General features: G+C 38.5%; 3 protein-coding genes across 4 annotated transcripts in view; 1 reads left to right on the top strand and 2 right to left on the bottom strand.

The window, feature by feature from the left end:
- LOC149834163 (conserved oligomeric Golgi complex subunit 5-like) lies at positions 1-943 on the bottom strand. Its single transcript, XM_090009293.1, is given in 2 exon segments — positions 1-70; positions 72-943. Coding segments are annotated over 2 exon segments (942 nt in total).
- Positions 944-7630: 6687 nt separating this feature from the next.
- On the top strand, positions 7631-13456 carry LOC149834162 (major pollen allergen Ole e 10-like). Its single transcript, XM_090009292.1, has 4 exons — positions 7631-7772; positions 8040-8140; positions 12456-12714; positions 13366-13456. Exons 1-4 carry the CDS (start codon positions 7631-7633, stop codon positions 13389-13391), a joined length of 528 nt encoding a protein of 175 aa, XP_089865418.1. The 3' UTR covers positions 13392-13456.
- A 1464-nt stretch (positions 13457-14920) lies between these two features.
- LOC149834161 (squamosa promoter-binding-like protein 1) overlaps positions 14921-24010 on the bottom strand; it is a 41177-nt gene continuing 32087 nt past the window's right edge. For both annotated transcript variants that reach the window (XM_090011262.1, XM_090011261.1), the window contains exons 5-11: positions 22896-22970; positions 22652-22759; positions 22399-22516; positions 22177-22318; positions 21910-22072; positions 15909-16508; positions 14921-15809 (exon numbers count right to left, since the gene is read on the bottom strand). In XM_090011262.1, the coding sequence (XP_089867388.1) occupies positions 15354-15809; positions 15909-16508; positions 21910-22072; positions 22177-22318; positions 22399-22516; positions 22652-22759; positions 22896-22970 (1662 nt within the window). In that variant the 3' untranslated portion in view covers positions 14921-15353. The remainder of the gene's footprint in view (positions 15810-15908; positions 16509-21909; positions 22073-22176; positions 22319-22398; positions 22517-22651; positions 22760-22895; positions 22971-24010) is intronic.

Here is a 24010-nt window from a genome sequence, read left to right as displayed (position 1 = left end):
TCAGGTTTCGTGTGAAGGTAGAGCAGTTCCAACCAAGGATGAGCCTATTTGGAGCATAAGAGGGTAGACGGCTGAATTCTTTATCCCCCCTACTCCTAACATTAGCAGCATAATCATCCAGCGTGGCTCTGATTCCTTTCCATATCTGATCCTCACCTTGGGAATCCAACCATAGTGAGTACTGGGAAGGGGTAAGCTTGTTTCTCTGCATTGGTGACTGCAAATCATCTGGATCTCGAGAATAAAGGTGAAGAAGAATTACACTAGGAGGTAGTTCTTGCAGAAGTGGCGATGCAACCAACTGGGATGTTTCCAGAAATATAACAAGCCGTAAAGCTCGAAGAGCACGATATGGTGCACCTAGCTGTTCAACTGGGAATAAATTTTGCTCCACCACCAGTTCCAGCTCTGCCATATCCTTTGCCATTCTAAGTTTGCCTGATTCTGAAAGAGGCCTCACAAGAGCCGCATGTCCGACAAAGAATACAAGAACTCTAGAAGCCGTTCTCCTGATAAGCCTGGTACAGATTGTCTCCGTAGTTGTGCCAACAGCGTTTGACAGTGATGAAGGTAGCAATCTAGATAGGAACTCAGTTCTGAAGTGAATTATGGCCTTTTGCAATTCATCCATGTAACTGGATGGTACATTATCCACTGCAGAATCGATACCCTGTTCCCCAAAATTCTGTTCATGAATCTTCAAGATGCAGCTCTCAAGGCGATCTACCATGGCTTGAAATAATGTGGTTAAAGAATCACAGGCAACTTCATATATAGCACCCAAAGATGGAGATAGAACCTCAGCAGCAACAGCTGGCAGGCTCAACACCATGGATGTGATACGTGAGTGAACTTCTTGCAAATGCTGACAGAGTGTGAAGTTTTTAATTTGTGACGGGCTTGCTGGTCCCATAACTTGGCGGGATTCAGGACCAGTGGACATCTGTTTCAAGGGAAATGATAGATTAGAACATAAACGGACAATCTTAGGAACTAAACCTATCAATGGAACAAATACAAGTATTTGCAGTACAAGGATGCAAGAATTAGAAGTTGACATGCTGGTCGTATTTACTTATCATTTGAAATACACATTATTCATAATAAGTCTGAGAATCCCAAAACTGGCAAGCATCAAAGAAGATTCAGCAAAATTTCTAAATCTCTGCATAATGAACATAAGAGCAGCAAAATGGGAACAGGAAGGGCAATAGTGTACATACTTGAGAGTGCATTACATGTTGCACAATGTAAGGGAGATAAATGAATTTGAATGGTGAAAGTAATTTGTCAAAGCAAATTCAAGATATTTCAAAATATAATGCCCCATGAGATCTTCTGAATGGTACACCATGCTCAAGAAATTTCAAAATATAATGTAAGTAGTGATCCAGTCCTTTGACACAATATGGGTTCCATCCTACATTGAATCTCAGTCAATCAACCGTTAGGGTTGGTCTACTGATCTAATTCTAGACGTCTGCTTGATTGGACAGTTAGGATGAAACCCATCAAGGACTAGATTTTTTGTGCTTTCAAAGGAGAGAGTTACGAAAAGTGGCAGGTGATAGGAAAATTTGGAGCCTATTTATGCTACCATGACACTTATTTGATGTTTGTTTTACTGATGATGAGAAAGAAAAATAAAAGATGTTTGTTTCACTCCTGGTGAATAAAAACAGAAAAAGATGCTAGCTTAGCAATTTCTCATGAAGGTTACATGAAACAAACAAACCCTTAATAAAACATGAGAAAATGCAAGCTGCAATCGTAATCTTCATCTACGAATGGTCCTCCCTGGAATCCTGTGATTCTTGGTCACAAGGACGACATTGTGACCAACAATCACTTCCACTTTCTCAGCTGTGATTTTCTCATCCCACCCCACCTTAAGGGTATCAATGGGCCAGATTTGACTAGGGCCCAACCTGTACCAAACTCTATAGGGTTAGGATTTAGTGATAAATATCAGATTAATATATGAAGTTGAGTATGGTATGCGAAATTTCATACCAAACTCAGGCTCGACCCGAGTTCCAACTAAGATCTGCAATTTTTCAATGTAAAAAAGATAAAAAAATATTATTTTACCGGGTCTAGTTCATGTAATTCTTATAGGATCCGAGTATGGTTTCTCTTATGATTGGACCCAGGTCCGGACCTGGTACCATCATATCAAATCAGGTCTGGGTCTGGTTTTACCTGGGTCCAAACCAAACCCAAACGGTTGATACTCGACCAAAGTAGATGTGGAAGGTTTTGGGTTTAAGAAATTGTTTTCAATGGATTTGATTTTAAAATCCAATTTTTTCCCTTTTGAAATTTGATGAGAAGTGATTGATGGGAGAACATGTTGTGCCTTATGACTCGTTCAAATTCACTCTACTTGTGAAATAAATATACACAAACTTAAAAAAAAATTTGTAACCTGAACAAACCGTATCGGATCCGAAGACCTGATCATGCTGTCTCAGCCTGCCATACCTGCGGGGTATTTACATGTCAAGTCATGCCCTCTTCTACTAGGGGAGGGGATCATCCCTATATTCATTCCCTAATGTCGTATCCCTTGCGAGATTTCACATTGTTGTAGGTTTTCTTCATCAAATCTGGCCTGGCAGATGAGATTGTCATGATTCATTTCATTTTATAAAGATCGATATTTTAAACGTTGGGATTTAACATATGTGCAGGATTATGATTAACATATCAATGGCTGTAAAAAGTAAAAACACCAAAATCTTATGATTAAAAATTTATATTTTTTTGCTGAAAAAAACCCTATTCTTAAGTGAATTTCTATCAAATCGATCACACCGAGTTCACTTCATTTACGATATCAGATTTGATCAAAATAATTTGTAACAAAGAGATATCACAAGAGGGGTGACATTAGTGCGGGTCGATGGTTGTGGTTCACTATTGAGATATGCAAACAAGTGGATCAAGGTATAGGGCCCATGTCTTTATGCGAAAACCCCACTAATCCACGGATTTAAAGTCCTATTGTGGGGGTGGCCTAGAGATCCTTGGATCTCAGATCTGAGGTTCTGTGGTCAAGATACCTCCAATCTGAGATATGAGGGATTGGAACGGACTCTTAGGTTATGAAAATATAGATGAGCTCCTAGCTACTACTGGACTCTCTGAATGGTTCATGGGGACATCTCATATATGGCCAATTGTACTTGGGGAATACAGTACAATTACAACATCTATTATATTAAAACCTGGACCTTCCAAGTCTACGAAATCCATTCTAATTTTCTAGAGTATCTTAAAACAAACAAAGAAAGTGGAATATCTCAGCTTTAATCTCCCTGCATCCTTTGTTCAAGCTTATCTTGATCAAATTCATGAGACAAATCAAGCCTTCCCTAGGTGTAGTCAAATTTTTCAGAAATGGATCCTTGTGATCCTGCCTGATACGCAGTTTTAGCTTCTTTAAGTGGATCAGGTTTAAAGTTTTTTCTTGTTATAATCACATCTTTACACTGTAGGTTCTCAATCTATTCTAATTGATTCTGCACGATTATCTGATGGTTATGGATTCAAGATCATAACTCAGATCCATGTTATTTACCAAATGTATATTATCATGTAGAAAAAAATTGTAAGGGACGGGGGTAAATATAATGTGTTTGGGTCAAGGGTGGACTTTGGGTTTTCCTAAATTCAGGTCCAGATCCTACAACTTCATATAAAAATTACACTAGACATTGGTTAAATCTATTTTGGTGAGTTTGTATTGGATTTAATTCTCGCCCAGTTTGCTGAATAATCCTCGGCTGGAGATTGAAAAGCCTAAGAAACATCAGCCAAATCAAGTTCGAGTATGGTTTTGAGATTTTTTTCTTTTTTGTATTTTTACACGGAGAAACTCCCCACCGCATCAGAGACCTAGCCGCGCTGGTCTGTTATATGCATGAGATTTTTTTTTGTTCTTTTTATTAGTCAAGCCAGACGATAACCCTGTGAGATTTGAACTTAGGATCCCTCAATCATGATATTGTAACCTAACCATCCAATTGTCTCATTCGACTTGGCTTTGGCCATGGACTTTCTCATTCATCAGATAATGAAACATTTGTAGAACAGCAAGTAAAATAGATTTTCCTTCTTTAAAAAGCACAATAGCATAAATAGCAGCATACAAACCAGCGAAAGAATCAGCAATGTATCAAAATGATTATTGTTGAAACACCAATCCTATTATATTCTTCCTCCTTTTGACATGTATCTATGCATAGACGCATCCAGCATAACCTGCACATGCAGGAATGATTTGTCAAAAGCTCAGCTTCAGCAATGGCGAAAGATGTCGGCAACCAAATACCTGCTATTAAAAATCTTCTAGAACTTTCAGTTAGTCAGGTGATATGCCAAATCACCGATCTTTAGCGTTCTGATATCATCATCACCGCCGTTCATTGTGAAGTCCAGATCAGGTGCATTCACATCTCTGTACCTGACCACCCTTCATCTGCCGTTAGGCCCCGCATCTGTACAACAGGATATGGAGGGTGCTCAGGTGCTGCAGCAGATTGCATTTGTGTTATGTGATTGCATCTGATCCTCATTCTTTCATTGTGCATCCACACTGGCGGCCCGCCATTGATCGCTTAAATGATTGGTTACGATGCCAAAACACCGAAGATCAGTGATTTGGCATATCAGCTGATCTGCCGACGACAGGGATCGCAGAGATATTGGTGTTGGAGTCTCTTACTGGGGTCCGTGGCGGTGATAAGAGCAGAGCCTCCAAAGTAGCAATTCCATGCGTTCCTTCCGCTGGAGCTGTAGTAAAGGTTCATGGCAACAGAAGCATGGTTGATTAGGGTGTCGGGCCAAAAGCAGGGGCTGCCTTTCGCCAACGCCCGGCAATTGACGTGGGGTTGAGAGCATGAAAAGTTGAAGTTCCTGCGGAGAGTGTCATCGTCTGAAGAAGGCTTGGCGACACACCAGGTCTTTTGCCTATTTCTTTGTGATGACGTGAGATCGAGCACATGTTCATCAATAGTGACGTTGTTCCAGATCCAAGCAGGTTATATGTCCCCCCCCCTTCCCCGAACAGGGCCGGTAGCTCCATCTCATGTTCGGGGTTCCCAAAGAGCGCCACGTATTTAAACATGTGCATCTCGTATCCCCATGTTTGTCAGCATTAATTAGCATTGGAGTTTGATGTAATTGCAAAGACTTAAGTACCCTCTCTTCCATTGATGCAAAAAAAAATGACGATTCTAGAAAAGGAGTGGTTGTAAAGACTTAAGTGCCCCGAAGATGATTATTTAAGACTCAGTCTCTGCACTGCAGGATTATCCGAGAAAGAAATCTCTCCTGGAGGAGGCCATGAACATCAACCCTCTCACTCTTTCTCTTTCTCCTTTTGTGCACATCCAACAAAAGATCCAACATTGCTCCATCAAGCACCGACTGACCTGCACATTGACTGTTGTGGAGCCTGATTCAGAGTTTTTACTCTTACAGGAGGAGGGTTTGGGGGCTCTTCCCAGCGTTGGTAGCATCATTCAACTAAATGAGTTGTGGATCCTGATTCAGAGTTTTTACCCTTACAGGAGAGGGGTCTGGGAGATCTTCCCAGCGTGAGTAACATCATTCAACTTGAAGAGTTCTGGAGCCTGATTCAGAGTTTTTACCCTTACAGAAGGGTGGTCTGAGGGTTGCTCCAAGCGTGGGTAGCATCATTCAACTTGATGAGTTGTGGAGCCTGATTCAGAGTTTTTGCCCTTACAGGAGGAGGGTTTGGGGGCTCCTCCCAGCGTGGGTAGCATAGTTTTTGCCCTTACATGAGGGGGGTCTGGGGGCTCTTCTCAGCGTGGATAGCATCATTCAACTTGATGAGATGTGGAGCCTGATTCAGAGTTTTTTCTCTTACAGGAGGAGGGTTTGGGGGCTCCTCTCAGCGTGAGTAGCATAGTTTTTGCCCTTACAGGAGGGGGCTTTGGGGGCTCTTCTCAGCATGGGTAGCATCATTCAACTTGATGCGCTGTAGGATTATCCGAGAAAGGAATCCCTCCTAAAGAAGGCCATGAACATCAACCCTCTCTCTCTCCCTTCTCTTTCTACTTTTGTGCATATCTAACAGACAATCCTACACTGCTACATCAAGCATCGACTGACCTGCACACTGACTGTAGCATGGTTCAACTTGATGAGTTGTGGAGCCTGATTCAGAGATTTTGCCCTTACAGGAGGGGGGTTTTGAGGCTTCCCCCGGCGCAATAAAGTGTTTTGTTTAATCATGGTGCTCACGTTTCCTTCAGTTGTTTTTTTGCTAAAGGTTTTTGTAACACCCTTTTTCACAATTTTTTTGTTTTTTTTTTCTGGTTTGAAAATGGTGACTTCTGAAAGTTACCGTTCAATTTCAGGAAATGAACCTGTTACAGAACCTAAAATTTTGTAACCAGTTCCAGTTTTTAACAGATTTGAAATATCAAATGAGTTTATAAAGTCATAAAAATTTCTAAATATAAACTAACTAAATAAAGAAAGAAAACCCTTTTTACAGATTTGAAAAATGATCTCCCGTTGGGGAGATATGACTCTTGCAAAATGAACAAAAAACCTGAGTAACTCAAATGATATATAGTGTGACAGAGTCTTGATTTTTTAACAAAAACAAGTATGAAATGACCATAAAAATTTGTGAAAATTGTCAAAAATAAACTAGACTCAATAACGAAGATGTCACTTTTTACAGATCGGAAATTTGACCTTTGGTTAGGGAGATACGCCCCCGACAAGTTAGTCTTGATTCAAATAACGATTTACGTGTGACGGTTTACTAAATAATACTACAAATCGCTATAGACCTCTCTCAATCTTCCCAATTTTAGCAGAACCATGGCTAGCAGAGCTTCTATATTAGCTTTCGCAGGTAAGGAGGTGCTTCATTGCAATTTGAGGATATGAGAAGTGCTTGAGCCCTTAGCAGAGGTGAACGATCAAATCCATGGGTCTGATCCATGTGTGAGCTCAAAGACGATAGAGAGAAAAATGTGAGGAGAGAGACAATAGAGAGAAAGAGACATTAATGAGGGTAGGGATGTCTGGAGAAAAAAGAGAGAGAGAGAATCAACTTTATTTCGTAGGAGTTCTCCAGACCTCTATATGTAGCATGAGGTTCTAGAGTAGAGTCCTAAATAATAAAATTAAACTACTTTGTCATGATTTTTATTCTAATTAATAGTTTCAATTAATTAAAAAAAAATTAATTAGACTCTACCTAATTAACTTGACAAACATCTAGAGAGGGAGGGATGTCCCAACCTGTTCCTCTAATTAGACACACCCTATATGGGCTCCGTTGGGTGGATCTTCTTGGTTCTAATGTGGACAATATTCAATCACAAGCTTCTACATCAACATAATGAACCACGCACAAGCTGAAATCGCCCTCTATAGGCATTGTGGTGGCTTATGAGATTTGAAGAGTGAATCTTGAGGTGTCTCCTAAAAATCGGGCAGTAACAATGACTTCCAAAAAAGGCATTATGGGTGGGTGCCTCCTTCTAAGGGGATCTCTTTAAGTCTTGCAAGTGAATGCTAACACAAAAATCAGGCTTAAGCATCGGCGGATCCACCTTACAAGCAGATGTGTGCTATGTAGATGAGAGGAGGAATCACTCTCACACCTGTTTTGGAAGTGTACCTATATGTACATGTTGAATCAAGCTTAGAGAGAAACTGTGATTGTGACAGCTTCGGCTTCTCTAGAGGTGTTTTGATTGCAGCACAATTGAATCCAAGAGGTAAGTGCTGGAAATTTATTTGGAGAGTTTGGACTCTTATGGCACGGAAGCTTCTATGGAATTTGAGAAACCAACGAATTTTTCAGGGTCTGCATAGTGACCAAGCAGTCCTTCTCAACCAGCTGAAATGTGAAGTACCGGAGAAGGCCAGGAGGAAATGGCTAGGCTGCTTACTAGATTGGATTGGGAGGAGCATAGCGATCACATAGTGAACGTGACCACTGTGATCAGTTCACATTTTTCTGTAAGCTTTGTTTTATTTTGTAGTGTCTCTTAATCTCTGTTTTCTGATTTCTGGTGTGCCCTGTTTGCTGTGGCATAGGCTGTTCAGTTTTGCTGTTTTTTGCTGCTCTTGTAATGCAGATACGGTGGGTGTGATATCTCATCACTCCTGAACACCAATTCTGCTCTTACTACCTTTCTTTAAAAAAAGATGATACAAGTTAAGTATGACAACAGCTTGTACCAGTTGTCCAAAAAAGACCAACATTTTGTCCTCGAATTATGTACAGCCCAAGAGGACATCACAGTAAAGATAGGTCTCCAACTATTACCCTCTACAGAACTTTCCAATGCTATTTTCTGCATCAAATTATGAATAAAAAGATCAGAAAACTGAATGCATGCCCATTTAACATGTCCCCATGTGTGATAATGTGTGAAATACAATGCATGTTTGATTAGTAACCAATCTACCATCATTATCACCATTTCCTTATTCTGTTAAATAATTTATCAAATAATAGAAACTAACATCACCAGTTATAAACTTCAAGCTTCAGTACCAACAGAAAGAATCACAATTGAATTTTCAAGGAAATAAAAAGAACACACCTTAAGTATGAGAAGTTACATGTTGAGAAAGCCAAAAGTAGATCGAAACAAAAGGAGCAACTTGCCAATCTTGTGAACCTAGAAAGTGGAACTGGACCATAATCCTGGTTTATGCCCCAAAACTATCAGCGAAAGCAACGCATTCAAGCATAAGAAATTTGAAGTGATAATATAGTGTGGGAGCACACGCACACACACACCATTAATCACCACAGTTTTTAAAAAATATATCTTTTTAAAGTTAAAAATAATAGAATTTCGACCCTAAATCTATTAAGCCAATAGCTCAAACTAATTCATTTGTAAAATAAATAATTGCTTCAAACAATAGCAATAGGATTTGAACTTGAAACATGTTGCTGCAAGCTAAACACTTCAACCATCTTCACTCTATGATATATAATATATGTAAAATATATTTATTATTAATTAACTATGGTATGTGACCTGATCCAAGCCAAACATTGTTCACATTCGAGCTTGTCGAGCCCATTTAACGAGCTCCATGAGCCAAGCCATGAGCCGCTCATCTCGTTTCTCGGCCTTATTGGAGATGATGAACAAGAACGAGAGGAATGGGAGGGGAGGAAAACAGGCAAGGAATAAGGGCGAAGAACAGGCAAACAAGAGGGAAAAGACAAGCAGAAAGGGGGAAAGGAGAGTTGCAAAGGGAGATGCATATCGACCTTCCCAGTTAGTAACCAAAATTTGAAAGGAAATGATAAAGTATGAGGAAAGCCAACATCATGCAACCCATCACTTCACAATTCGAATCACAAGTACGGTAAGGAACCACATGACATTACACACATATACATGTAAATTTTTTGATATTGATGAACCACGTACAGAAAATAATGTAGCACATATGGTTGGAAGCTTCTAAATGATTGGCAACAAAGTTGTGTCACTGAATTTCCAGCAACCCCTCTGTTTGGGTTCTTGGAGTTGAGATACAAGAGGAGATGAAAGGTGAAAAGATCATTGTGCATTAAGCACCTGATCACCCTCCATCTTGGGGACAGGCCCTGTCAGTTGTGGCCCAAGGCCTGATGGAGGACCATCAGGTGGTTAATGCACAATTTTTGTGCCATGTGATTTCACCCGGACTCATAAAAGGGGATTTGGTCTCCCGAATTTCAACTGTATCGGTTCAAGGATAAAGTTGCAAGTGCATCCCTCTCTCTCTCAACACTATAAAAATTTCATGTCATTTAAACAAATATAAAATTAAAACTCTAATTCTTACATCATCAATTATGAATTTATTCTAATCAAGCATGTATAATCATGTTTAATGTTAATTAAAAATACAAAAATACTTAAATTAAATATCCATCTCATTTAAAAATAAAATAAAAAACTAAATATTATTCAGAAAAAATACAATAAACTCTAAAACCTAATTAAATATTCATACTATTTAGCAAAAAACTAAATAAAAACCTCATTCTTAGAAAACATTATTCATAGTTTTCGTACATAAGCTAATTGAAACAAAAAAAAAATAACAAAACCCCTAAATTTCTAATTAAAATATTTTTTCTATCCCACAAAGGCTTCACCCATCTCTGTTAAGGATGACTTGGGAATGTCACCAAGGCTCTGTTTGGGAGCCGTGATGACAAGAGTGATGAAACCGGTGGATTTGGCAACAACATGTTTTTGAAATCCACCCATTTATAACACCATATTCCTCTCAACACTGCTCTTCTCTCCTCTCAAAATGGCGACTCCAATCAACAGAGTCGCTTGAGATTTGGTGAATCCCCCGTCACTGCTCCCAAACAGAGCTTATGTCAATGTTATCAGAACTGGCATCAAGGACAAATCGATTTTCTAAACATTTCAGAGGATCAGCTGATTCAGACTCTAAACCAAATCGAGCTGAATCCACCAATTTTTAACCAGCAGATTATACTTGTCAACAAAATTATTAAAATAGACCCTAGGGGTTTGCCGTATTGGGATGGGGCCTAAGCCTTTTGACGGACAGCCTAAGTTCAAATCCCATGGGAAGTCGCCCCCTTGCTTAAGCCGAAGCTTGGCGACTCCTTAGGGTCGAGGGGTAAGCCCAGTTTTACGTTGATCACAGGATAGCGATTGTAAGTACGGCAGGCTGAGCCAGCAGGGCTAGGTCTCTACGCCTGGGGTAGGTTTGTCTGAGTAAAAAATTTATTAAAATAATATTAAAAGTATTATTAACCTTTTTAAAAATATTAAAAGAACTGAAACAAAATTAAAGGCTATTTGCAACGATACCGACAACAACAGCAATGGTTTTACCAACCGTAAGTCTGCTAATGTGCAACCCGTGAGGGCGGATTTTCCCTTGCCACAGCTAAAAACGAAAAAAAAAAAAAAGGATAACCATTTTTTTACTGCGACGTTTGAAAATCACCTTACCTTAAATGATAAGATAAACGCACAAGTAACCCTCACCGGGTAGACCAACAGAACAAACGGTCCGATAAAAACGTCAGTTTTTTACTACTAGTTTTACCCAAGGCTCGCAACTGACCCACAACGTTATATCATGACATTAAATTCCGCAACTGAAACCCAATTAAAATATAGGAAAAAAAAAAACAAGAGGAAACCGGAAGGCCATCACGTGCGTTACCTTTTAGTGTCGCCTCCTTCCTTCCATATTATTCTCCTACCACCATGACCAAGCCCACATGGTAGAAACGCTTATCAAATATAGCCGTTGGTTGTACTCCTATTTAAACCCCCCCTCTCCTTCACCACCATATGAGACATCACTCTCACCAAGCTCAAGGAAATACCATTCAAGTTTGTGAGCACTTCTTCTCTTTGGTAATGGCAACTAGAGCAGCCCTGCAGCCTCCCTTCTTCAACTTTGGTCTTATGCTACTCCTAGCCTTTGTTCTAGGTAATCCTTACTCTCCTACTAGTTTGTAATCCTTGTTTTTGGATCTCTTTTAGTTCCCAAGCATATGGGACTGATCTGTTACTGCTATATCTGACTATGGTGGCGATGCTTTCTCATTCTTTCTCTTTTATGCTTTTGCAGAAGTTGGGGTGAACGTGGCGTATGGTCAGGTTATGAACTTTTTGCACGCTTTCTTGATTTTAATTTCTTCCATGCTTCCTTATGAAGGTTACTTTTATTCCCATAGCGACGAACTTTTCATGAAAGCGTCATGATACTAGAAAATGTTTTTTGGCACATTTTTATCAACAAAATATTGGTAGAAATAAATAATTTTAAAGTCTGAAAATACGAAAAAAGAACCGCATAGTGGCAAATTTTCCACGAAATTATTATGTAAAAAAACTTTTTTTATCTCGCTTTTGTGTTGGCAAAATCTTGGTAGGCATAGATCAGTTTGAAAAATATGAAAGATACAATAAAAAGAACGAGGTCTGAAAAAGATTACCGATATTTTACTGATATTATGCCAATCTGAATGTAAATATGGTGAAAATTATCCTTTTTTTAATCAAACTATCACCTGATATTTTGTCACATAGTTAAACCCATCGAAATGCTAAAGTTTCTGCAAGTAGCGGCAGCCTAGCTAGAACCCTTTTTTTTTTTTTTGTACGTTTCTATGACACGCCAGCTGTGTGTTCCTGCCACCTTCCTAGGTTAAAAAACAAAAAATAGTGCAGGGATTCACCTTGTTAGGTTAAAAAAAAAAACGCTCACCTCACCATACTACGATTGTCCATTGTTCCTACGCACTGTTGCCTTCATTATGATAACACAGAAAATGGCTATACGTGCTGTGAGTTTTTTTTTTGTTTTCCCGTCACTGACAGTATCAGTGAAGATCTGTCATTCTGTTTTACTGAGTGATGTGTATAATTAACTGAAAACAGAATGGAGGAGGAGGGCAGAAGACATGGTGCGTGGCGAAGCCATCTTCGGATGACAGCTCGCTGCTCAACAACATCCACTTCTCGTGCTCTCAGCCAGGAGTGGACTGCGGGGTGATGCAGAAGGGCTGTCCCTGCAGCCTCCCCGACACCCTCATCAACCACGCTTCCGTCGCTATGAACCTCTACTACCAGGCATACGGCCGCAACCCATGGAACTGCCACTTCGGCAACTCAGGCCTCATTGTTGTCTCCAACCCAAGTATGCAATCCCAATCCGCGCATTCCATATTTCATTGGTTCATTTTTTTTCGCTTCTGGCTGTTTGACAAACAAAAGGCTCCCTGCATCTGAGACTGTCAACCCGCGTCGGGTAACAAATCCATCGGGGATCGAGTTCAAGTTTTGGTTTATGTCACTCAAGAAAATAGAAGCCTAAATCAGACAATATGCTCTCCTTTGAATGACACTCAAAACCTAAAAGTTTTAAGAGGAGACCTGGTCTTGTTAGCCACTTGGATTAACAGAAAACCAAAAGTGTTATAAAACTAGTTTTTGTCTGACCATGACAAACTGAGTTGGCTAATAACTCGGTTATTGACAAACCAAGTTTTGTTCGCTCTCCGTCATTGAAATGGGACCTAAAATTAAATTTTTCTTGGAATATAAATGTTCCCTTAAGAATACATAGAAAATACTTGTCACGAGCTAGGTTGGGTCAGACATCCAACAAAAATCAAAACTCAGACTCGACCCATGGACCCACACGTATTAGCCCAATCTATTGACAGCCCTGCTGGCATCCACTCAATGAAACTGCGTACAGCATCACAAAAGAGTATGGGAGAAAATGGGCTTCCTTTCCTTCTGGCAATATTTTTTCCTAATGACAATATATTTGGACAATGTGCAGGCTATGGAAGCTGCATTTACGCTTAGAGGAGCAAGATCTCTGTGGGAAGGTTATCCGTAGTTCTCTTTGAAGCCAATTCTGCAGATAGTAGAAGCACCATCCCCTTGGAACTTGCACACACACAGAAACAATGTACTTCTTTTTATTAGCACTAAATAGTTCTCATCATTTACCATGAAATGAACTTGCACTACGGAATTATGACAACTTAATTTCATTTCTAATCAATATCATCTTATTGTGCACGATGGTATATGTCCGATCAATATCACAAATCTCATTCCGGGGAAAATCTATGGAAGGGAAAATCCCGTGATATTCTGAGAATTTTGCTTTTTCTCATGAAAAACTTGGAAACATATCAGCAGGTAAGATCTATATATATGGGTAAATATTGACTACTAATGAAGGTACAACAGACCAATGAGCTAGAAATCATGTGAGTGACTCTATCTAACTACACAGATGCGTTCAGCTTGGATCGTTCTCTTCTGATGCAAAAAATGTGTTCTTTGGAGTCATGCAATTTTGGCACATTGTGGGCCATTGATTTTTGGAGCCCTTTAAAAACTTAGTTATCATAAAGCACATGATTCAAAACAAGTTTCCTACTAAACAAACCATGTAGAACAAAACAAGTTTTCTACTCGTTACTTGTTTTATGACAAAATTATTGCGCCATAGGGCTGGGAACATGACAAGCAGACACAATGCATGTTGTGGTTTGGGGTACACCTTCACAAGCATTGGACATTACTTCTTTTTTTTTGAAAAGCAAGCTGGGGTTAAGCAGACCCCGACCAGTTATTATTCAACTTACCATTGGGGTTTTGAACCTGCAACGTCCCACCACAGGGAGACATATAAGAGACTTTACTATACATAAAAATATAAATCATATAAAAGTAGAACAAAACTGTTTTCATTGCATTGATATTGCAATAAAAACATTGAATTCCCATCAAATCCTGGACTCCTCAATACGATGGAAAAAAAGTGTGTTTTTTCAAAATAGGTGATATTTTAAATAACGGTCTTTCAGTCACATATTGGCTGTTTTGAGAATACCACAATTTCTCAAAATATCAGTGATTTTTTCATATTCACAGCATAGCATGAAAAATGCATGCAGGTGCAAGGTAAGAACAAAAGGAAAAGCCTTTGACAGAACAGCTCATAGCAACAGTTTGCAAGGTAAGAACAAAAAGAAAAACTAGGGTCGACTTCAATAGCTTTTCATATTATTATACATAACTGTTTTCATTGCTTGATATTGCAATAAAAACATTGAATTCCCAGCAAATCCTGGACTCCTCGAATACGATGGAAAAAAAGGTGTGTTTTTTTCAAAATAGGTGATATTTTAAATAACGGTCTTTCAGTCACATATCGGCTGTTTGAGAATACCACAATTTCTCAAAATATCAGTGATTTTTGCATATTCACAGCATAGCATGAAAAATGCATGCAGGTGCAAGGTAAGAACAAAAGGAAAAGCCTTTGACAGAACAGCTCATAGCAACAGTTTGCAAGGTAAGAACAAAAAGAAAAACTAGGGTCGACTTCAATAGCTTTTCATATTATTATACATATGATTATTATCAATATATATATGAATACAACTTCACTAGGGTGCGCTTCAAAAAGAAAGAAAATGTAATGCACACATAAGTATATCATCATCTCATATGGTTCCATAAGCAAGTGAATCCCATATGAAAGGGCACAATGAATATGACTTCAGGAGGGCTTTTAAAGAGAATACTGACACAGACGCAAACAGCAGCAATGGCCACCATTGAGAGGATGGCAGGCTTGTAGTGTAGCGTGTGGTATCATCATCTCATATGGTTCCATAAGCAAGTGAATCCCAATGAATATGGCTCCAGGAGGGCTTTTAAAGAGAATACTGACACAGACGCAAACAGCAGCAATGGCCACCATTGAGAGGATGGCAGGCTTGTAGTGTAGCGTGTGGTATCATCATCTCATATGGTTCCATAAGCAAGTGAATCCCATATGAAAGGGGGCACAATGAATATGACTTCAGGAGGGCTTTTAAAGAGAATACTGACACAGACGCAAACAGCAGCAATGGCCACCATTGAGAGGATGGCAGGCCTGTAGTGTGGCGTGTGGTACCGCCCCAATCGGTAAAGAGATTGGCGGTCACAGAGCTTGCACTGAAGTGCATCTGTTCTGCTCATGTCAATCTCAAAACCATAAGACCTCTGCTTGTGCTCATTAACCAAAGACTCCGGAGCTGTTTTGGATGGGGTAGTAGAAGCACTTGACATGTCAACTATTACATGCCCAACAGTAGATTTCTTGTTTCTCTTCTGCAAAATTAGCTGAACATAGTGATCATGGCCTCTCTGCAATGCATAGCCTTCTGGAGTGAATCCAGCTTCATCCTGGTCACTCTCCCAAGTATGTAACCAAAGCTGTAAAAGGAAAGAAAAAAGACATTACCAATTACAAAGCTATGAAAAAAAAAACACTGAATGATCATCATGCATTTCATGTTAGGAAACCAGGAGTACCTCTTCAGGGCCACTAGTCAAGATATCTAACACTGCTTCTGCACCTTCAATAGAAGCTGCAAGATGGAGAGGAGTAATACCAGATGGTCCTCTCTTATCCACTCTAAATATAGGTGAAGCGAAGGACTGCAGTGTATTCGCCAGAGGCAGCATATTCTGTCCGGGGACATAATTCAAAAGGAATTCCACCATTGGTCCACAGTTTCGGCCAACTGCCCTATGAAGGAGACCAACTTCGTCTAAAAGCTGTTCCCTGTAAGAATTGGAAAATCTGATTTTCATATCAAATAGAATATCAAGAAGCTTCTTTATAACAGCACACCAATCATGTTCAACAGAGAATTCCAGAAGCCACATGATTTTCAAATTGGATGGATCTGAGCTTTGATGGGTTGGAAAGTGTAGGTCATATGCCAAGCGAAACCGCTCCAAAAGCCACCCAAAATCATGTAAAAACTCCAAAGCCTTGTCTCCTTTTGTGCCAACAGAAACACCACCATCATCTTCCATCAAACTCTCCAACGTACGGATTTCAGAACAAACATCTTGCTCCGCGACTATGAAAGGCAAGAATCCAGTACTCAGCTTCTGGTCTTCAATCTAAAGCAATCATAGTAAAAGGGTCTATTATCTGGCTTTATGAAATCAGATGTAGATATTGTAATGAGATATTGCGGAAATATAAAAAGTGCATACAAGCACATACAACAATGAAAAAGAGACAATATCACAAGTCCACGAAGGGACAATACAAGCACAAGCCTTTAAGAAGGCAACAATATACAAAGCCTCTTATTGAAAAGAGAGAAGATCTCAAGAATGAAAAATATACAAGGGGATCACCCCTATTTATACAAAAGGAAGAGGAGAGAGGAGGAGGCAAAATGCCTCAAAAGGGGAGCCAAAAAGGGGGCTCCCATGGAGTCGTTGGGAGCCCCCAACGGTCACATTTGTGACCGTTGGGGGCTCCAACGACTCTATGTTGGAGCCCCTTTTTGTTATTTAAAAAATACAAAAAATAAAAGGAAAAAATAAAAAAAGAAAAATACATTTAAATGAAAACTGAAAATAGTTGTTTTCTAAAACAACTATTGTGAAATTACAAAACTACCCCTATCGGGTATTTTGTAATATATAGAATATATATATATATATTAGATACATTTTAACACCCCCCCTCAAACTTTACGGGGAGATGACAGAAAGTTTGTCAAGAAGAAACATGAAGCAAGGAGCCGGAAGAGCTTTAGTGAAGAAGTCCGCCAACTGATATTCTGAAGTGACATACGGAAGAGAAATAGTTCCTCGCGAGAATTCGTCACGGACATAGTGGCAATCCATTTCGATATGTTTTGTACGCTCATGAAAAGTATGATTGCTCGCAATATAGATGGCACTCTTGTTGTCGCAACAAAGCTTTGAGGCTTCGGTGATATCAACTCCCATGTCTTTAAGCAAACTGCGAAGCCATACAAGTTCCATTGTCGCGGTTGCCATAGCCCGGTACTCAGCTTCAGTGGATGATAGTGAAACTTTCTGTTGCTTCTTGCATCGCCAGGCAATCAAAGAGTCTCCTAAAAAAACACAAAAACCAGTAGTTGAGACTCGATCATTGGGATTACCTCCCCAATCTACATCAGTATAAGCAAGAAGATTCAAGGAAGAAGAGGAGGATAGAAATAGCCCTTTATTGATGGTATTCTGAATGTAGCGGATGATTCGGAGAACAGCACTCATATGCACAGTTGTAGGAGCATGCTGAAATTGGCTAACAGAGTGAACCGCATGAGTGATATCTGGTCTGGTGATGGTTAAATAGGTAAGAGACCCAATGAGTTGTCTGTAAGGTGTAGGATCTTCCAGAAGAACCCCATCCTCCAACCGCAATTTGGCATTAATAACCTCGGGAGTCTCTACTTTCTTATTATCGGAAATCCCAGACTTAGAACATATATCTGCAGCAAGCTTCATCTGTGACAAAATATATCCTCTAGGAGAATATGCAACTTCAATTCCAAGAAAATATCTGAGAAAACCTAAGTCAGACATATCAAAATTATTTTTTAACATATTTTTAACATTAATAATACTATTTTGATCATTCCCAGTGATAATCATATCATCAACATAAAGCAACAAAATTACGATACTAGAACCTGCATGTTTAACAAAAAGAGCAGTGTCAGTATAACAAGAGTGAAATCCTAACTTTATCATGATATCACTGAAATGATCATACCAAGCCTTAGGAGCTTGTTTAAGGCCATATAATGCCTTTAAAAGCCGAAGAGTTTGACCTTGCTTAAGATTTATTCCGGGTGGCGGATCCATATAAACTTCTTCACTTAAACTTCCATTTAAAAAAGCATTTTTTACATCAAGTTGATAAATATGCCATTTTTTGGTTGATGCAACAGCTATTAAAGTCCTAACACTGGTCATTCGAGCTACAGGAGCGAATGTTTCTTCGTAATCAATGCCATATTCTTGGGAGTATCCCTTAGCAACTAATCTAGCTTTATATCGTTCTAAAGAGCCATCGCTTTTAGTTTTAACTTTGAAGACCCAGCGACAACCAATAGGTTTTTTGTGTGAGGGTAGATTAACTATTTCCCAAGTATTGGCCTTTTTTAGCGCATTAAGTTCAACTTGCATTGCTTCAACCCAATGAGGTATAGATTTAGCTTGATTATAATGTGCCGGTTTAAAATAAGAGTGTAAGGTTATTAAACATGCCCGATAGTTGGGAGTTAAGGAATCATAGGATACAAACCTATTTGGAGGTATTGATATTCTAGAAGAATGCCTAACTTGTGGTTCCTAGGTGGATTCAGAAATTTGAGAGTATTTTTCGAGGGCACTAATAGGATTTTCTTGATTTCTTCTTGAGTAAACATTTATATTGGTATCGCTATCATGAACATTTATATTAGAATCACTATCATTTGAGGGTGTTATGTCAAGAGGGGATACCTCACGAGAATCATCAATGTTTTCAAGAAAATCTTCTTGTATGTCATCAATAAGATCATATAAGAATATATAGTCAATTTCATTTGTTTCTTCTAGTTTATCAAAACCGTTTTCTTCTTCTAGAAATGTTACATCTTTTGAAATATATAATTTATCATTCTTAAAATCATAACATCTATACCCTTTTTTATTTTCACCATATCCTAGAAATACACATTCAATTGCTTTTGGAGATAACTTATCCCTTTTGTGTGATAGGACAAAACATTTGCAACCAAAAATACGAAGACGATTGAAATCGGGTGAAAATTTAAAGAGTTTTTCATATGGAGAAGCATTTTTTAACTTAGAAGAGGGCATTCTATTGATTAGATAGATTGAGGTTAAGACGACTTCGGCCCAAAACTTCTTTGGAATATTCTTAGAAATAAGTAATGTTCTAGCGGTTTCAATAATGTGCCTATGTTTCCTTTCCGCTAGGCCATTTTGTTGGGGAGTCCTAGGACATGACTTTTGATGGCAAATGCCATTTTGGGTTAAATAGTTTTGGAATTCGTGAGATAAGTATTCGCCACCGGAATCGGATCTTAAAATAGATATGTTACTTTGAAATTGATTTTGAACATTTTTATGAAAATCTTTAAAGAAAGTAAATACTTTCGATTTATGACTAAGGAAATAAATCCAAACATACCGAGTAAAATCATCAATAAACGTGACATAATATGAATAACCCCCTTTAGACATAACCGGAGAAGGCCCCCAAACATCCGAATGCACCAATTCAAAAGGCCTTGATGAAAGAAAAGTTCTAGTTGAAAATGGAATAGACTTCATTTTTCCAAAAATGCAATCTTTGCAATTAATTTCTTTTTCCTTACAAAATTTGTTTCCAAAAGGAAAGAGATACATTTTGGAATAACTTGGATGACCAAGTCTTTTATGCCAAGTTGCCATGTTTTTTTCTTGGACATAAGAACAAAAAAAGTTTGTAGGGAGATCAAAATGGTCCATATAATATAGGTTTCCCTTTCTATGGCCTTGCCCAATCCGCTTCCCGGACCGGAGATCCTGCACAAAGCAACCATTAGATGAGAAAGATATTTCACATCCATGGTCGGCAATTTGAGAAACCGAAAATAGGTTTAAATTTAGTTTAGGAACAACTCTTACTTTTGGAACACAAAAATTTTGTGAATCTTTAAAAAAACCAATACTTGAAATTTTTAAAAAAGTTCCATCGGCCGTAGAGACACAAGAGTCCTTTGAATTGGTGCAAACATCAACAAGTGCATTTTCATGAGGGGTCATATGAAAAGAAGCTCCGGAGTCAAGGATCCAAGAATACGTACCGGGTGAAGATGATGAAGCAATAGCCGCACCCGATGTGGAGGAAGAAACTTTTAGCATTTGTTGGAGAGCCATAGATATTTGTCCAAGAGTTTCTTTGATGTCATTGTTCTTGCCTTCATCTTCTTTGGTGGTGGTTTCCTCAAGAGAAGCCACTTTAGGCTTGAAGGTTCCAATAAGCTTAGGACAAGCGGGTCTAATGTGACCCGGCTCATTGCAATAATGACAAACAATCATTTTTCTTCCTCCATTGTAGTTTCCTTGTTTCCCAAAATGAGGAGGCTTATAGGTTCTAACATTATTACCCGGTTTGGATACGGCAAGGACTTCATCAACATGCTTACTCATGCCAAGCCTTGTCTCCTCTTGAGTGATTTCGGCAATAGCATCCTCAATAGGAGGAAAAATAGATCTATGGAGAAGTGAAGATCTCACTTGCTCAAATTCGGGACGTAGCCCAAAAAGAAATTGAAACAATCGCTCTTGTTCCATTTGTTTTTGCCTTAAATCAATGTCTTTCATAGAAACCCATTTTGGCTCCAAGAGAGTCAATTCATCCCATAGTGGGTTTAAAGCACTATAATAGTCTTGAATGCTAGAATCACCTTGCTTGGTGGTTCTAATCTTTTCTTGCAAGAAGTATGCTCTTGCAAGATCCTTTTGGGTATACATACCCTTCATAAAGGACCAAGCCTCATTGGCTCTACGGAATTTAGCTATATTAGCACATACCTTAAGCTTCACATTATTCATAAACCACACAAGGATTTTTGCGTGATTGCTTTCCCAATCTTCCACTTCCTTTTGATGACTTTCAATGGCCTTGAGGCGAGCATCTCCTTCAAGAGCCTTTTCTTGACCTTCTTCAATCTTCGTGAGCATAAGCTTAGGTTCCGGAACGGAACCCATGACAAAACCCCAAAGCTTCTTCCCTTTGAGATTATTTTCCATTGCCGATGCCCACATCATATAATTCTTTCCATTGAGCTTGAAAGAAAGGTCAATTTTTGTCTCCATGATGTTGCCAATAAGTGAGAAGATATCTATTAGATATGAAAAAAACACGAACCACACCTTTCCTTCAAGAATCGAGTGGCTCTGATACCATGTAATGAGATATTGCGAAAATATAAAGAGTGCACACAAGCACATACAACAATGAAAAAGAGACAATATCACAAGTCCACGAAGGGACAATACAAGCACAAGCCTTTAAGAAGACAACAATATACAAAGCCTCTTATTGAAAAGAGAGAGAAGCTCTCAAGAATGAAAAATATACAAGGGCATCACCCCTATTTATACAAAAGGAAGAGGAGAGAGGAGGAGGCAAAATGCCTCAAAAGGGGAGCCAAAAAGGGGGCTCCCATGGAGTCGTTGGGAGCCCCCAACGGTCACATTTGTGACCGTTGGGGGCTCCAACGACTCTATGTTGGAGCCCCTTTTTGTTATTTAAAAAATACAAAAAATAAAAGGAAAAAAGAAAAATACATTTAAATGAAAACTGAAAATAGTTGTTTTCTAAAACAACTATTGTGAAATTACAAAACTACCCCTATCGGGTATTTTGTAATATACAGAATATATATATATATATATATATATATATTAGATACATTTTAACAGATATGACCAAAATTACTTGCTTGAAAAGTAAAGTCATCTCAACATTACTAACCTCGATAAATCCTCTGCCACTTAGCTTTGGGAAAGAGCAAGTGAAGCTGAAACAATGGATCTCATGGCATTCAAAGCTATCAATTGATAGATCTTCCTCTTCACAGCAAAAAGCAGAATCACTTTCATGCATTAACTGCTTTCCTTGGTATGCACAATATAACCTACAATTACCATAGTGAAAAATGCCAAAGTACAACTTTCAATCAAGCATAAACACACGATCACTCAAATTAATGTGACAGGAAGAAATATTCATTTGACACACCTTTTGCTGCTACTTGTGAGGTTTGTGCCTTTCACGGTAAAAGTTGCTCCTTCAGAAAAGGAAACAGCAATAGGTCTAACACTCAAGATCATGGGAGCATCTTCATGACTTAAAAAGAATGACCTGTCTAACAATACTTGACCTGCATCATCATGTTGAGCATTGGACAGTCAAGTAATATGCGCTGTAGCGTTTATATTGTTACCCAAGGATGATTCATACCATTATATAGGAATGCAAGCTGATAACCAACTTTGGCACATATCCATCCAGTTGTCCAGAATATGTCATTAGAGTCTTTTAAAAGCTTTTTCAATCTGGGGACGAGATTCCTCGAAAGCTGGATAAGAAAAAAAAAGGAGATGCTCATATCCTTTCAGAATATGTTGAAATATTGATGTTGAATTATAAGCTACCAATGTAATTGGATAAGAGAAAAACAAGCGGCCTTAGTGTTCTTCACATCTAAAAATACCTCTTCCCATGTTTTCCGTGGTAAGCGAGCATATATGGTTAGAACTATACAACCCGGACGGATGTAACTCTCAATGTCAGTTGGGCTTTGAGACAGCCAGCTAAGAATCTAAAAAGAAAAAAACAAAAACAAAAAATGCATGACTTAATTAAACCAACTTTACAAAGGGACTGCTACATAAAATCATCAAATATATGTCATGTGAATTCTAAACAAATAAAACCACATTATACCACAAAAGTACCTGACTTCGTAAAATGTAAGGAAGAGCACTTGGATCTTTACCAAACAATTTGAAGATAATCCGCTCTGTACAGCACTGGAAATGAAAAAGGAACAGACAGTGATTGTGGGTCTAGCTGTGTGAAAAAGAATGACAACAATATCTGTTATAACATTTAAATTTCAGACTGCAGGAATTAAACAAGTAGCTACCAGGAAGCACACAATGGTCAAAACATATTCTTGATATCCATCAAGAAGATGTTCTTAAACAAACTAGGAGCTGCAAGCTCAAAAGGAGTTTAACATGCCAAAAAATCAATTATTAGAACACATGCTACAGGTTACTACATCAATTAATCGATCATACAACATTTGTGGTTCCTTCCACTTTTCCAACATGCATGTACTTTGAATTTTCACAAGGCACTACTTGAGTTATAAATCAATTAGAAAAAAGAAATGAAGAAAGGTATCTAAACAAGATGGGTCTATACCTTTTTCTAAAAGTATCTAAACAAGGACCTATATTTATAATTCATAACTATAAAATAACCGGCTTTTATGATTGTTTAATGAACAACAAACTGTAAAAGTATCTTCAACAAGATACTATAATCAAGACCCAATGTCCTTGATGGAAGACAAGTGCACTCATGCACAATAAGAACACAAAGAACACTTGTGCACAAAAGCACAAACCAATCAATCTCACAAATGCACTAAGAAAAATGAATAAAAGCTTTATTGAATACTTGGGCTTTGACCCAAAGCCATACTAAAACTCAAGGGGGAATACCCCTATTTATACACAATGAGAAGCCATGGAGGGGCTCCCAATATGATCGTTGGGACCCCCCCAACGGTTATAATTATAACCGTTGGAGGGCCCAACGATCATGCAGGGTGGGCCCCTCCATGCGCCAAAAAGCAAAAAGAAAGAATAAAAGGAGAAAAAAGAACAAAGGAAATAGAAAAAAATATAAGGGAAAAATTACATACATATTCTAAAGAAGAATATGTGTAAAATGATGAGTATACCCCTACGGCTAAGGTGAAATAAATATATATATTTTATATATATAATAAGTAGATACATATACATATATTATATATATGTATATGTATTACCTTATA

Source organism: Nuphar pumila, chromosome 6 (assembly GCF_984573655.1).
Source record: "Nuphar pumila chromosome 6, dmNupPumi1.hap1.1, whole genome shotgun sequence".
In the NCBI taxonomy this organism is placed as follows: Eukaryota; Viridiplantae; Streptophyta; class Magnoliopsida; order Nymphaeales; family Nymphaeaceae; genus Nuphar; species Nuphar pumila.
Note: the sequence above shows the minus strand (reverse complement) of the source record. Positions and strands in the feature narration are given on the sequence as shown.